At 38.8% G+C, this 14,224-nt stretch overlaps 1 protein-coding gene across 1 annotated transcript in view; it reads right to left on the bottom strand.

The window, feature by feature from the left end:
- Window positions 1-4,184: 4,184 nt before the first annotated feature.
- Window positions 4,185-14,224, bottom strand: part of LOC108978108 (glucose transporter type 1-like) — a 93,607-nt gene continuing 83,567 nt past the window's right edge. Inside the window, 4 exon segments of the mRNA XM_018948237.1 lie at window positions 4,185-6,307; window positions 6,527-6,676; window positions 6,749-7,115; window positions 13,526-13,629. Of these exon segments, the coding sequence (XP_018803782.1) occupies window positions 4,219-6,307; window positions 6,527-6,676; window positions 6,749-7,115; window positions 13,526-13,629 (2,710 nt within the window). The 3' untranslated portion in view covers window positions 4,185-4,218.

Here is a 14,224-nt window from a genome sequence, read left to right as displayed (position 1 = left end):
AAAAAATTAAATTTTTACAAAAAACAATATTTTGCAAAATAAAATATTGGCAACACTTCAGTGTAGTTTTGCATTATTTTATAATAAACTAAAATATTTTTACTTGCCGCGTGCGTACTTTAACCGTTAGATTACTCCCTAAATACTTGAAATACTTGTATTTGTTGTTCTTTTAACTCTTTTACACTATTGCACATGCATTTTGCTCTTTGTTTGCATGTACTTTAACGTCTTATTTAATTTATTTGTATTATTATTTATTATCATATAGTTATTTTTTTTGTATTTTTTTTTTTTAATTTTCAATTAATATTTTGTTTTTGTAATTCATTATTTAATCATTAATTATTACTTTTGCTGAATTGATATTACAAAATTGCGTCTTTTCAAATTCCATACGATTTACAACTGAAGTCGACTAACAACTTTACACATTTACTTATTATAAATCTACACTTTATCGTTATTTAGAATATTTTTTTGCAATTTCTTAAAATTAATATTTTCATAAGTATAATTACATATATAAAAAGTAATCTGTTAATAATCGAGCACGAATGGGTCGTAGTCAGTGCGAGTCAAGGTAAAAGCTTCTTGTAGAATTAAATGAACACACAATAAGCGCAAACTGAGAGTTTTAGAATTCATCAACAACCGAATATTTAGCAAAAGGTTGTGTCGCACGGCTTAATTATATGTATGTACATATTTTCCAACAAAAGTTAGAAAGTACTGTTACAGACAGAAAAAGGTAACTGTTGTGGAACGATAGTCAGCTTAAAGTCTCCACAGAAGCTTCAAGGAATAGTATTGTATTTCATTTGGACCGTTTTTATTAAACATCGACAAATCGTTTGATGAGTAGCGAATCGAAGAAACAACTCGCAAGAATTATTTATTCTACCACAATTGGTATGTGAAAGATAACACGACATTAAAGTAGCAGTAGATTTAGTATTCCGGAGGGCAGCCTCCATCAAAGAAATGAACATCCACTCAGATAGCGGCGCCGCGATACTAGTCTAGACTCGCTATCAATGACATCAAGTGTCTTTGTGATAAGAGTGGTATGGTGGCCAGGACACAGCGGGAATGTAAATTAAACGCCTGTGCAAATTCGCTTGAGCACCCGTCAAAGATGGATAACAGCAAAGTGAAAATACGAAATATTTTACAGTTTTTCGTCAACGAAATAAATCACTGCAAATGGTGGAAAATGTGAGCAGTGCTTATGGTTCTCATACTGTAACAGCTAATCATGCGCAATTTTGGTTGCGCCTATTCCGTTCTGTTGTCGAGTACAACCATCCGAGTACAACCATCCTGTAAATAATGTTTTGGTTGCCCAGTTGCTATATTGTACTTGAAGAGTAAAAAGTAAAAGATGCGCCATGTATGATTGCCATACGACTCAACACAAAATTGAGAGTCCGAACTCCCGTCTGTGTATCGCAAGAAAATCAATATACTTCCGAAGCGGGCGGGTACTGGTGACAAAAAGTAGGTCAACTACGATAATATGCTATGTGCTTTTAAGCACCGTGGAGTAAGGCTATCGCCGGCGGGTACTCATGTAAAAAATAAAAAAAACACAACAACAACTGGTTTACCGTCAGCAATTGGATCGTTTGAAGGAAATTATTGCTCAGCAGCGACCAGCTTTGGTCGATAGAAATTAAATTGAATTTCATCAGGATACAACTAGCCCACAAACATTGGCAGTGACTTGTTAACAGTTCCATAGGAGACTTTGCTGGTGAGAAATTCGAAATAGAAATAGAATTAACTATATAAAATACCTTCATGGTATTAGTAGATGACTTATTTGAAGATTTAGATTGTTAAAACATAACTAGGTAACAGAAAATCTTGCTTAATATTTTACTCGCAGCATGCTTACTGAGAGTTGAAAACGCATATTAAACTCTCTCTCTCATTTACGAAATGCTCTCGTCGTGTTGTTAACATCACGATTATGTCATTGAACCATGCATCCTTATAATTAATCAAAGAAAATGTTCTGTAGAAGACTTTCAAATTTTAGCGCTATCCCTTGCTCATGAACATCTGTCGCTGAGAGATACTTGCAATTGTTAAAAAGAAAGAGCGAAGTTTTGCCGCGTAGCCGCAGGAGTAATATTGATAATGAGACACGGCTTTAAAGATCGAACAACTGGAGTTTTTTTAGGTGCTCAAATTACAGTTATGCGTAATAAAAATGCAGCTCAACAACGGTATGAAATTTGAAAAAAAAAAAAATAAAATAAATTTTGAGTCCTATATTTGTCCTGTATTCATAGTCAATTTATTGGTGCATGTGTGTACGTATGAGTAAAAGTTTAGTTATTTTTAGTGTGTGTGTGTGTTGTGGTTTTGGGGCTTTTAGGTTTTCGATTTTTGCTTCGTCGAACAGTTCAAAATCAATGTGCGCTTTAACTTAGCCTTACGAGAACTGCAATGCTGCTTGTTTTAGGGGCTTTACTTTATGTTTGCTTGCTGTTGTTTTTGTAAATTAACTGTACTGCATTTACTGTACCCTATACTATGTGATTTATTTAATTTTTGTTTTACTTGCTTGCTTTTTTCGAATATAATTGTTTTTATGCATATTATTATTATTTTTGTTTTGGTATTTTATTGACTAATACAAATTCATTTTATGCATACCTTACGCTAAGGGTTCTCACAATAATCACCTATTTCTTTTGCTTGCCTTAATTAATTTAATTATTTTTAATTAAAATAGTCGTTGTGTCACAATTTCGCATTTACTTTTTTTTGTTTTGCTTTTACTTATATGCTCGAGTGCTTTTTGCTTGGTTTTTGTTTTTTAAATTATTAAAGTATAACTGTTTATTTTTCATTTTTATTTTAGTTTTAATTTTAGTTGCGTTTCGTCAAGCAGTCGTCCGCGTCGATTTTGCGCACTGCACGCCTGCTGATCTCATGTTCCGGGCAAATATTTGCAAGCTTTTATCTGTGTTTACCGTTATTTTATGTCTTTCTGTGTGTGTGTGTGTGTGTGTGTATAGTGTAGTGTGTATGTGTGTTTGTCTACCGTAGAAAAGAGCGTTCGCAGCCACGCCCCCAACAACTCACACAGCACTTTGCAACTCACTATTTGGTTTGTGCATACGGAATTTGGCATTTAATTGGGTGGTGTTGCCACACTTTTGCATTTCTTATACATATATTACTCAACTTCTATTGTTTTTGCATACATTCGCATATTTTGTTTTTGGTTTTCTGTTTTACAGTTAGATTTTGTTTTGTTTGGCAGTGAACAAAGTAAATAATTTATGTCTGCTTATGCTTCTAGGTTCTTACACTCAATTCAAATAACGAGATAACACGCCACACCCACTCGAGTATTGTGTACATTAGAAGACACGTTTCTTCTTCTTTTTATAGTTCTCTTTCTATTTTTCAGTACTTATCTACAGCTTGCTGCACTTTATTGCTTTTCAAGATTCAATACATATTCACATATGCATGTATGTTTGTTTTTGTATTTTCTAATGACAGCCGCTCACCGCACGCCATACGCTTGACGCCTGCTGCTTGATTGCGAAGAACAAGCTTGATTGTGTAACACCAAGGAACGCTTATTGATTGCTTAAGTTCGAGTACATGCCATGGATGAGTGAAGATTGGTCGCGCGAGTGCGGACTTCGGCCATAAAACGTGCTGGAAGTCGTTAGATCTGGAACTAGATCACATAACGGTAGAGCAGGAACACTTTCAAAATCAGTATGAAAAAAAATCAAAGCTCATTGGCCGCGCAGTTACTCCTTATGTTTATGTCAACCGCCACTTCGGAAGTCAATAAATCTAGAACTCTCACCACGTAACTATGGTACGCGCTCAGTTTGAAAATCAGCACAAAAGTAAGTGAAAGCTTCTCGAAAGCTCCATTATACTTCGTGCTACAGCTGCCGCGGCTTCAATTTCCAGCCTCGTCCAAACTAAAGGCGCGTCGGTTGAGCGCCACGACCACATACCGTTTGCCGAAGTAGGGAGAATCTGCACAAAATAGAGACACGTATACACATAGCAAACTTTTACAAAATACTACGCGCTAGCAAAGCGTCGTTCAAACGATCCAAGTGTGCTGCTGGATGTGTGCTGACAAACGATCGATGTACGTTTGCGGTGTACATATGTAAAACGGAAACTGCTCAGCGCAAATCGATCGGTTGGGTCGTTCGATCGGCTAGCTCACTTCTTGCGCAGGAATTCGGTATATTTGCGTGCACGCTTGCGCACCTTTTTGAAAGCATTGCTGATCTTAAAGCTTTCGGTGAAATGCTGATGTTGATGATGATGATATTGCTGGTGATTGTGATAATGATGATGTGAACCGCTATTGGGTGAGTGCTGTTGATCGGCGCCATGCGCCTGATAATGAAAATATGGATGATGTGCGTTCACATAGGAAGCGGCCGCCGGATTGATGGAGGCCGACAAACATGGTGAGGAGGCTGGCGATGCCGGCGATAGTGGTGAACGTGGTGTTGGTGAGAATTGACAGCTGCCACGACACGATATCAAATTGTGATCGGAAGCCGCATCGAATGATTCGAAAGAGACACCAGTCGGTACAGGCGATTGCAGTAGGGATGAGTGATGATCATCGCTTGTGGCGGTGATCGTTGGCGAGCCACAAGTGGCGCTAGAGCAACCACCAATTGCGCCTTCCTCCTCGGCAGCAGCAACACTACCGACCATGCTAGTGAAGTCTTTGGGTAGCTCACCAATGCCTAGCGGCTTGTCAAACTGTGAGTTTGCCGACATGTTTGTGTAGTCGTAACTTGGGTAGGTGTATGGCAAGTAGCCGCTGTGATGCGCTTCGCTTGAGACCGCTACTGTATCACCACCGCGTGTGGTGTTAATGAATTTGACTTCGTTGGCGTTGCGTTCGCTGTAGTTGCCGAAGACGATATTAATATTATTCGTGCTAGACGAGAGGTTGATGTTGGTCGGTGAAAGCGGGGTGCTGCTGCATGAGGATGCGGCACAAGCTGTGGCGCCCTCAGATTCGCCAATGGCTGTGCCAGCAGCAGCGTTAGAGTTCTGATTTAGATTTGTCTCTTTGCTGGAGTTACGTCGAAAGCAGAATTCATAGCCGCGTACGCTGTCACCACCCTCCGAGGAGGCAGCTCCGGTATTATTGTTGGCGAAATTGTTTTTATACTGGAATTCCAAGGCATTGCTTGGTTGGAATGGATAGTTTTTAGAATTGTTCAACACATCGTTGGACTGTTGATTGCCCTTCGAGAGATATTGATGTATGTCTTCGCTGGTGATCTGCAGATCTTGATCGAGGTAGGTGTTACATTGGATGTAGTTATTGCAACAGTTATTGTAGGAGTCTGCCTCCTGATGGAAAAGCACCGTGGTTGATGTCTCCTCAAAATCACAGTTCATTGGGCTTTCGCGACATTTGCGCGCCGCCGCTGCTGCCGAAGTGCTTGGGCGCTCATCGTGCGTGTGTTTGCGGCTGCTGTGCTGCATGGTGTACGAACGATGCTCGCTGCGATGTTCGCTGCGGTGCTCACACTTAGTTGGCTTTGGCTCGCGTGGCACACGTGTTTGCTCATCCGCCGATGCCCAAGGATCTTTGTTGTCCATCTCGCTCATTGCGCGTTCGAATTCAGTAGGGGATTTACCATCGGCTAGGAAGCTCCAACGTATTGGTGATGGCGAGCACGCATATTCGGGCAGATCATTGCTCAACGCATCCTTTGATGTTTGTCGTTCGATGGTCACTTTTGACGGCGAAACCACAATTTTACCGCCACTACCGCGTTTGTCCAAATCGGCGGCATCGATACCCATCTGTTTGGCACGATCAAAAACGGAAGTTAGCGAGCCGGGCTGACTGCTTGGACGGCCAGCGTTTAAGCCACGCAATGAAATCGATGTGTAACTAGGTTGACGCTGGTGCAAACGACGTTTACGCAGCGCAACCGATGCCGACTTAATGGAGTTATTGCGACTGAGCGATGAACGTGAGCCATACAGACTAGTCGAATCGGTCTGATAGCAATAATCCGAAGATGTGCAACACGACGAAGGCCGACGTGTGGAACCATAGAGATCCTCTGCGAAATATTGCGCGAGCTCAGTGCGCGAAGAGTTGCAACAGGTCTTGCGCACCAAGATCTCTTGCACCTCACGATCCACACAGGTTGGATCGTGGCACGTGTTCAGCGAGGTGCTGGATATATCTGTGGCTGAGCGATGACGTCGTGTGCAGCTGCTGCCATGTGTGTGGCTGTGATGTCGATTTGTGGAACGCGGTTCGCTATGCTGGCTATGTCCATGTGGACCATGTAAGCTTGAGTTACCGCTGCCGCCTCCACCTCCTGTATTACCATTACCATTACCATTTCCATTCTGTTGATGACTGTGACGCGAACGTCGGCGTCGATGATTATGCTGATGATGCTGATGTGGATGATGCGTGGATGAGGTTGGCGCATTGCCTGCGGAAGGACGTGGTGGATGCGTTAGGGATGAACGCGGCAGCGAATCGGTTTCGTGCATGTGATGATGCGATTGATGCGGTGATGAGTGCTGGCTGTGCGAGTGATGACTGTGTGGCGATGTGTGGCGACTATGGTGTGGACTGTGGCTGTGCTTGCGTTGCGCTTGGTGGCGGTGTGGCGTCGGTGTGGTGGTGGATTGTTGAAGCGGTTCTGCGTAAGCAATGTGGCTGTGACAGTGAGTTGGCTGGTGCATATATGGCTGATCGCCGTGCTGTTGTTGTTGCTGCTGTTGCTGTTGCAATTGCTGCAGGTGCGCTTGCGTGTCGTCACATACAATATCCTTATCATAGCTACAATGTACGTGATGATGTTGTTGTGACAGCTGCTGTTGCTGTTGGCGTGGTGTTTTCGATTGTGTTGGGTGTTGTTGTTGTTGATGTGGGTATTGGTGTTGTTCAGCATTCGTTGAATGTACACTGGCAGTTTCAGGAGGTGAGGCGTTCCTCAGTCAAGGCCCGCTGTTCGGGCAGACAGGTATTTGCTGACGATGGTGATGGGGCGCAGAGGCACCGCTCCGGCCCTGGAGTGTATTTCGGCCGCCTTCTAAACAACGCTCGGATGCAGCTGCATATGTTGCATAAATGAAAGTGAAAAATTTATCAAAATCTATTTGAACTAATGAACGGAAAGCGTAAAAATACTGATGGTGGAAATAAGTGTGTATGTGTGCGTGTGTATAGAAAAGGTGGCGCAAAGCTTCTTCGAGTAATTCAATGCGCTTTCGAAAAAACTTTGTGGGTGTGTGTGTGTTTAGCTAGAAAGCATTGTGTGTGTGTCCTCTCTGTAAAGCACTTATAAATAACATTTATTTAGTCCTCAGAACTAAGAAGTTGCATGCAAGTTGGAAATATCATGCTAGAAAAATCACATGCCATATCTGGTAATACTATATGAGGGTACCGAGCGATGAAAACTATATTATATCGAATGTCATGCATATACTTTTTAACATATGTATGTGAGATCTGGTTATATCATATTGATCGAATTATATAATGAAAGTGATATAATGACCAGATATTTTTGATGAGTGAACGGTATATGCATGGCAGTGAAGGAAGAAAAAGTAAAATATAAAATTCTTTATTTTTATGTATCGATTTTTTATGATTGTTTGAATTTTCGGTGCCAATCCCACGACGGAGATTTTTATTGAACTTAGATTTGTGTATGGAACACTTAGGTGTCGATAAAACGCTTTAGATCTAACAAAAATCTGTTGAATCTTTACCTCCTTGAAGAAAGTTGTACTCCGGAGCTGTATCTCCAATAATGGAAACCGCCCGGTAAGGGTACATAGTTCTTCCTAAATATTACTGACTTGTTTTGGTTCTGATGATATTAGTATTAAACACGTTTGAATCTTAACAGGTTACATGGGTTTACGGGTTCCAAAAAAGGAATTTTATTTATTGTTTTTTTAAATTCTACAACATTTCTAAAATATGTTTTTAAATTTTCAAGTTGGTCGCTGTAATAGTTTCGGAGATACAGCATGAGGTCTTGTGCGCCCGAGGCTAGCTAGGCTAAGTGTTTCGGAAGTTGGTTGACAAGAGTTCTCAAGAACTACTAAACCGATCTTTATGAAATTTTACACAGGTCTTTGTTATACAATTCTTGAAGACTTGTATGAAGGATTTTTTTTTCGAATACAACTATTTGGAAAACAAAAAGATTAAATTGCGAGATTTTCACTTTTTTGGCCAAATATCTGCCAAAAACCCATTTTCAGTGGATTAAAACACGTGTTTTTTTACTTTGCCACCGCGGGCCTAGCATTTTTCGGAGAACTAATCAGAAATTGCATCATAATGGCCGAGTAAATTTTTTTTTTTTTAATTTCCGAATTCCTTTGTTAACAGTGGATGTATATTTGTAACAATAAAAAAATCTAATAAAATATTTAGTTTTTTCTATGAGATAGAAATTGTTGAAAAAGGACTGTTTATTACCCACCTAACCCTTTAAAATGTATTAGCCAGCTTCTTCATACAGAAAAAGACTCTGGGTCAGGTCAGGTTAGTTGAATTTCAAAAAAATATGTATATCTATATCCTGCAAAGGTATTATATAGCAACAAAATTAACGTTTGGAATCAAGAAAAAACGAAAACTAAATGGCAATTTTCATATGACGAGATATCTTCATGAAATTGCATTCGGAGCAGAAATCATACAGATCGAATCACTATGACAATCTTTTATATTAGTGAAGGGTATTATAGCCTCGGTGCAGTTGATAGTTTTACATAAAACATATAAATTGGCATAAGTTGAGTTCGGATGTGAGCTGGGTTCCTTTAGTTGATATGCTAGGCTTGGGAGTAGGCGATAGTAGAGTTAAAGCTCTACTATTAACTGCTTGCTCAAGAAGTTTGTAATAAATTGTTGTATTCAAAAGTTTCAAAAGCTGAGTTAAGCAATTTTTTTTTCTTTCATTATATACATATACATATGAGCCTTATGAAAGCAAAACACAAATTCATAAAATTGGACTTTTTTACACTCTGATAGGGTAAGCCGTGTGCGTGTAAATAGGATATTTTCACTGTTTCCACTAACTTAGCGGGGTATTGTATGCAAATGCGTGAGTGTACGTGTATGTGTGTGTGTGTGCTTTTGTGTGCATTAGTCTTCTGCGGCTGCTGGTGTCTCTTTGTTATATAAAAATTTTCTTTTGTTTATTTTTTTCATATTGATTTTGCAGTGAGCTTTTGTAATTGTTGTGAACGTGAAAGTACGGCAACTGCAACTGAACGCTACCTGACATCCTGCCGTGCGCCGAATGTCGCCGAAAGCTGTCGCGATCGTACGCATCATACTCATAGTGGCACTTGCGCACCGGCACGGGCGTGTGCATATTCGTGCCATAGTTGGTGTAACAGGTCGTACTGCCGGCCAGACTCGTTGTCGGACCCAGAAGATTGGTGCTATCACTTAGCGGATATGGACCCATACCTTCAACCGTTAATGAGAACGAGGTGGTGCCAAACACTTCTTAGTTAGATATTTGCATTTTTTTTTTTTATAAATGAATCGTTGGAAATTTTCAAATTGCAGTTTGGAGTGGGAAATAATTTCATTGTGTGTGTGTGTTTCAAGTTTTTTAAATTTATTTTTCGAATATTTTTGCACATTTTCAATTATTTTTTATGGTTTTGGTGGTATGTAGCCCATACAATATTCATAGAGTTCCGATTTTAGTTTGTGGTGAATATAATTTCATTGGTGTTTTATTGATGAAAATGTGAGATTGTTTTTTATTTTGTGTTTTTGATTGCAATACGATTTGTGACGTCAGATTGGAGCGTTGTTTTCCGCAGTTACATTTGTTGTTTTTATAATTTTTTAATATATGTATATTTGATTCAATAGTATCGGGTGATTTTTTTGAGGTTAGGATTTTCATGCATTAGTATTTGACAGATCACGTGGGATATCAGACATGGTGTCAAAGAGAAAGATGCTCAGTATGCTTTGACATTTCATCATGAATAGACTTACTAACGAGCAACGCTTGCAAATCATTGAATTTTATTACCAAAATCAGTGTTCGGTTCGAAATGTGTTTCGCGCTTCAGCGATGAGGCTCATTTCTGGTTGAATGGCTACGTAAATAAGCAAAATTGCCGCATTTGGGGTGAAGAGCAACCAGAAGCCGTTCAAGAACTGCCCATGCATCCCGAAAAATGCACTGTTTGGTGTGGTTTATACGCTGGTGGAATCATTGGACCGTATTTTTTCAAAGATGCCGTTGGACGCAACGTTACGGTGAATGGCGATCGCTATCGTTCGATGCTAACAAACTTTTTGTTGCCAAAAATGGAAGAACTGAACTTGGTTGACATGTGGTTTCAACAAGATGGCGCTACATGCCACACAGCTCGCGATTCTATGGCCATTTTGAGGGAAAACTTCGGAGAACAATTCATCTCAAGAAATGGACCCGTAAGTTGGCCACCAAGATCATGCGATTTAACGCCTTTAGACTATTTTTTGTGGGGCTACGTCAAGTCTAAAGTCTACAGAAATAAGCCAGCAACTATTCCAGCTTTGGAAGACAACATTTCCGAAGAAATTCGGGCTATTCCGGCCGAAATGCTCGAAAAAGTTGCCCAAAATTGGACTTTCCGAATGGACCACCTAAGACGCAGCCGCGGTCAACATTTAAATGAAATTATCTTCAAAAAGTAAATGTCATGAACCAATCTAACGTTTCAAATAAAGAACCGATGAGATTTTGCAAATTTTATGCGTTTTTTTTTTTAAAAAAGTTATCAAGCTCTTAAAAAATCACCCGATATAACCCAGTAAGTTTGTGATATCATGCATTTAATATTTTACCGTAAATCAAGTAGTAATGCCAAATTGTTTGAAAAATATGAAGAATAATTAGTCGATATTTACTTTTAATTCATAATAATTAATGAAACAACAGAAAAGTACATTTTTTCTACAACACAAAACACAAGACATGAGACTACATAGATATTTTTTTATTAGAGCATACGAATATAATAAGAAGATAAAGAAAATTCGATGAGAAAAGTTAGTTGAGACCGTGATTTGCCTTTACACTATAGAATTACTGGCACCCGTTTTGTTATTGCAAACCCTCCGACAAATCCTTTTCAATATAATATTGCCTATGATTTTGAAAAATCACATTTTTTTCTCTCCTCTTTCAGGGTTGTGCGCTGAGTTCAGGACCCGCTACATACAAAACCCTACCAATGCAAAGAAGAAAAGAGCATCGGATAGGAGACCACATATTTTATGATGACCCCTGCACATGTTTTAAGCATAACGATTAAAAATCATGCACCGAGATTGTACGGTCCCTTAATGGAAGGTGTCGTCGCTCAGCTGGTTGATGTCCTCTAAGAAATGTGATGAATGGAATAAGGACTGAAGCGAGTAGACCCTTTTAGCATTTACTACAGTGGTCATGGAGCGCAAATTCGGTGTGCGATTCGTGGTGAGAGAGAGACTCCGTCGCCGAGTACTGTCATTCACCCCACCGCAAACTGCATCAAAGCGAAGTTCTTCAACGAATCGCAGCGCTCGGAGCGCACTTATGAGAGCTGCCCTCGCCACGATGTCAAAATCTTACTTGTCGACTTTAACGTCAGGGTCGGTAAGGAAAGTGTCTTTGGCACAATGGTCGGTAAATCCATCCTCCACGAGAAAACATTCCTAAATGCGGCGCCGGTGCCCGAAATATAGTTATCTATGGTACAAGATACCAGTGTTTTAGACGTGCGTACGCTCTGAGGTCCAAAAATCGACTCAGACCACTTTCTTTTTGCAGCCAAGATACGCTCGTCAACTCACTCAAGGAAGGTTTGACGTAGAGAAGCTGTAATAATAATAGACAGTCGAACGATTTTCTACTCGAGAGCACCTTACGTACAGCTGCAAACAAAACCATTGGATTTCGGACAAGTCAAAAGAACAACTGCCGTGTCGCAGCAGAAAGAAAATACGTGAAGGATGGTATAAATGCCGAAGAGAGATAAATAGATAGAAAAGGCGACTCTTTATCGTGTGACTTCTTCAATCTATTGCTGGAGAAAGTTATTCGAGCTGCAGGTCTTCTATAATGGTGTACGGCTGGTGCCCTACGCCGATGATATCATTGGCTTCAACAACCGCATTGTTGTTGTTGTTGTAACGGTATACAACCGCGTCGTTACTTCTGCTTTCTCCTAAATGGATAAGGAAACGAAGCAAATGGGTCTGGCAGTGAACGAGGGCAAGACGAGATATCTCCTGTCATCAAACAAACAGTCGTCGCACTCGCGACTTGACTCTCACGTCACTGTTGACACCCACAACTTCCAAGTCGTAGATAATTTCCTCTATCTTGGAACCAGCATTAACACCACTAACAATCTCAGTTTGGAAATCGAACGCAGAAGAACTGTTGCGAACGGGTGCTATTTAGGAAAGATTAGGCAGCTGAGAAGTAAAGTGCTCTCTCGACGAACAAAGACCAAAATAACAGGTCCCTCATCATTTAATTTCTGCTATATGGTGCAGAGGCATGGACAATGACATCATTTGATGAATCGAAATGAGTTTTAGAAGTGTTTGAGAGAAAGGTTTTGCGGAAGATTTATGATTCCTTCTGCATTGGCAACGGCGATTGTATGAGATATACGACGATATTGACACAGTTCAGCGAATTAAGAGACAGCGGCTACGCTGGCTAGGTCATGTGGAAGGCTTTGAGTATGAAACTGACTTGTATTGTCTCTCTATTTCGCAATATAGTTTAGCAATTCATTTTTTTTCTCAACGAATTTTCTTTCTGAAAATTAAAATGAAATAAACAATTTAAGTTTTAGGTATCATATGAATGAATTTAAACTTTTTTAATAACAGATAGACATACAATGACTTTTAGAAGTTATGATAATGATTACTTTAACGAACTCAGACAATTATACTATAGTATATATATTTATATAAATACGGTTATAATGAATGAATGCAACTAATTTGATAAGTATTCAAAGCGTTCATGAGTGAGTAGTAAAATGACTATAGCACTATGTATGAGCGAATGAATGGTGTGGCAAATTGTTAGTAATGAATTTGTGTAGGCTTCACACGTTGCACGAAAATAAAGTAATCATAAAGAAATTAATTTTGTTAGTAATTAATTATACACGTGACACGTTTACATCTTTACGAATACATTCGGCACAACAACACATTTGTTTTGACTTATGTTTTTTTTTTTTTTTTTTGAGTATAACTAATATATCTCTCTATAGATAAGTACGTATATATGTAAGTAGAAATTGGTTAATTTTTCTTAAGTAAGTGTGGTTATATTTAGTGGATCTTTGTTAATTTGTTAAGTTGATTACTGTGTACACGAACACAAAACGACAAACAATACGGTAAAAAAAAAACGAAACCAACAAATTGGTGAAATTTTAGAAAATTGATTGTTTTGATTCTTACGTGAGTCATGTTGGGTCTTTTCCTCAGATACCATCAATGCGGCATGTTCGATGCCAGAATTCATACTTTGTGGCTCCAAGCTATTTGTGCAGTTTAGCATACTCCTGAAATTCGCACACTCTACGATTATGTTTTAAGTGTATAGGATTTTCTTTTTAAATTTCTAAATTTTGTAAAATTTCAATTGTTATTGCGTTTTTGGATATTCTGTGTTTTTTTTTTCTTTTTTTGTTTTTTGTTCATCACTGTGCTTATAGAAGGAGTACATTTGCTTCACTGTTAGTTTGTGTTGCTGTAAGAATTTACGTGTTTCCCTTTGTTTGCTTTGACTTTGTATTTTGTTGTTGTAAATTGTTGTAAATATGTGTGTAGGGTTTGTTTGGCGCAAATGTTTTTAGTGTATACCTGAGCAATTGTGGAATCTGTGGTGTCTTTTTAATCTTTCAGTTGCTTTTAAGAGGTCTCTCATTCATTTTATAAAATCGTTATGCAAAAGAATGCGTTAAGAAAATTGAGGTTAAATTAAAAATGAAATCAAAACCGTTTTTTTTTTTTAAGAAAGCAAAATTTGTGACACGAAAATGCATAAAATATAATTTTTGATTTATGATAGTTTGATAAATTGCTATTTCTAAAGTTTTGAAAGAAAATTAAATTAATTTTGTTTTTTAATTTTCAATTTATGGTTTTATTTAATTT

Source organism: Bactrocera latifrons, unplaced genomic scaffold (assembly GCF_001853355.1).
Source record: "Bactrocera latifrons isolate USDA-ARS-PBARC rearing strain unplaced genomic scaffold, ASM185335v1 scaffold_1, whole genome shotgun sequence".
Classification (NCBI taxonomy): domain Eukaryota; kingdom Metazoa; phylum Arthropoda; class Insecta; order Diptera; family Tephritidae; genus Bactrocera; species Bactrocera latifrons.
The sequence above is the reverse complement of the archived record's forward strand: the minus strand, read 5'-3'. Positions and strand labels throughout refer to the sequence as shown.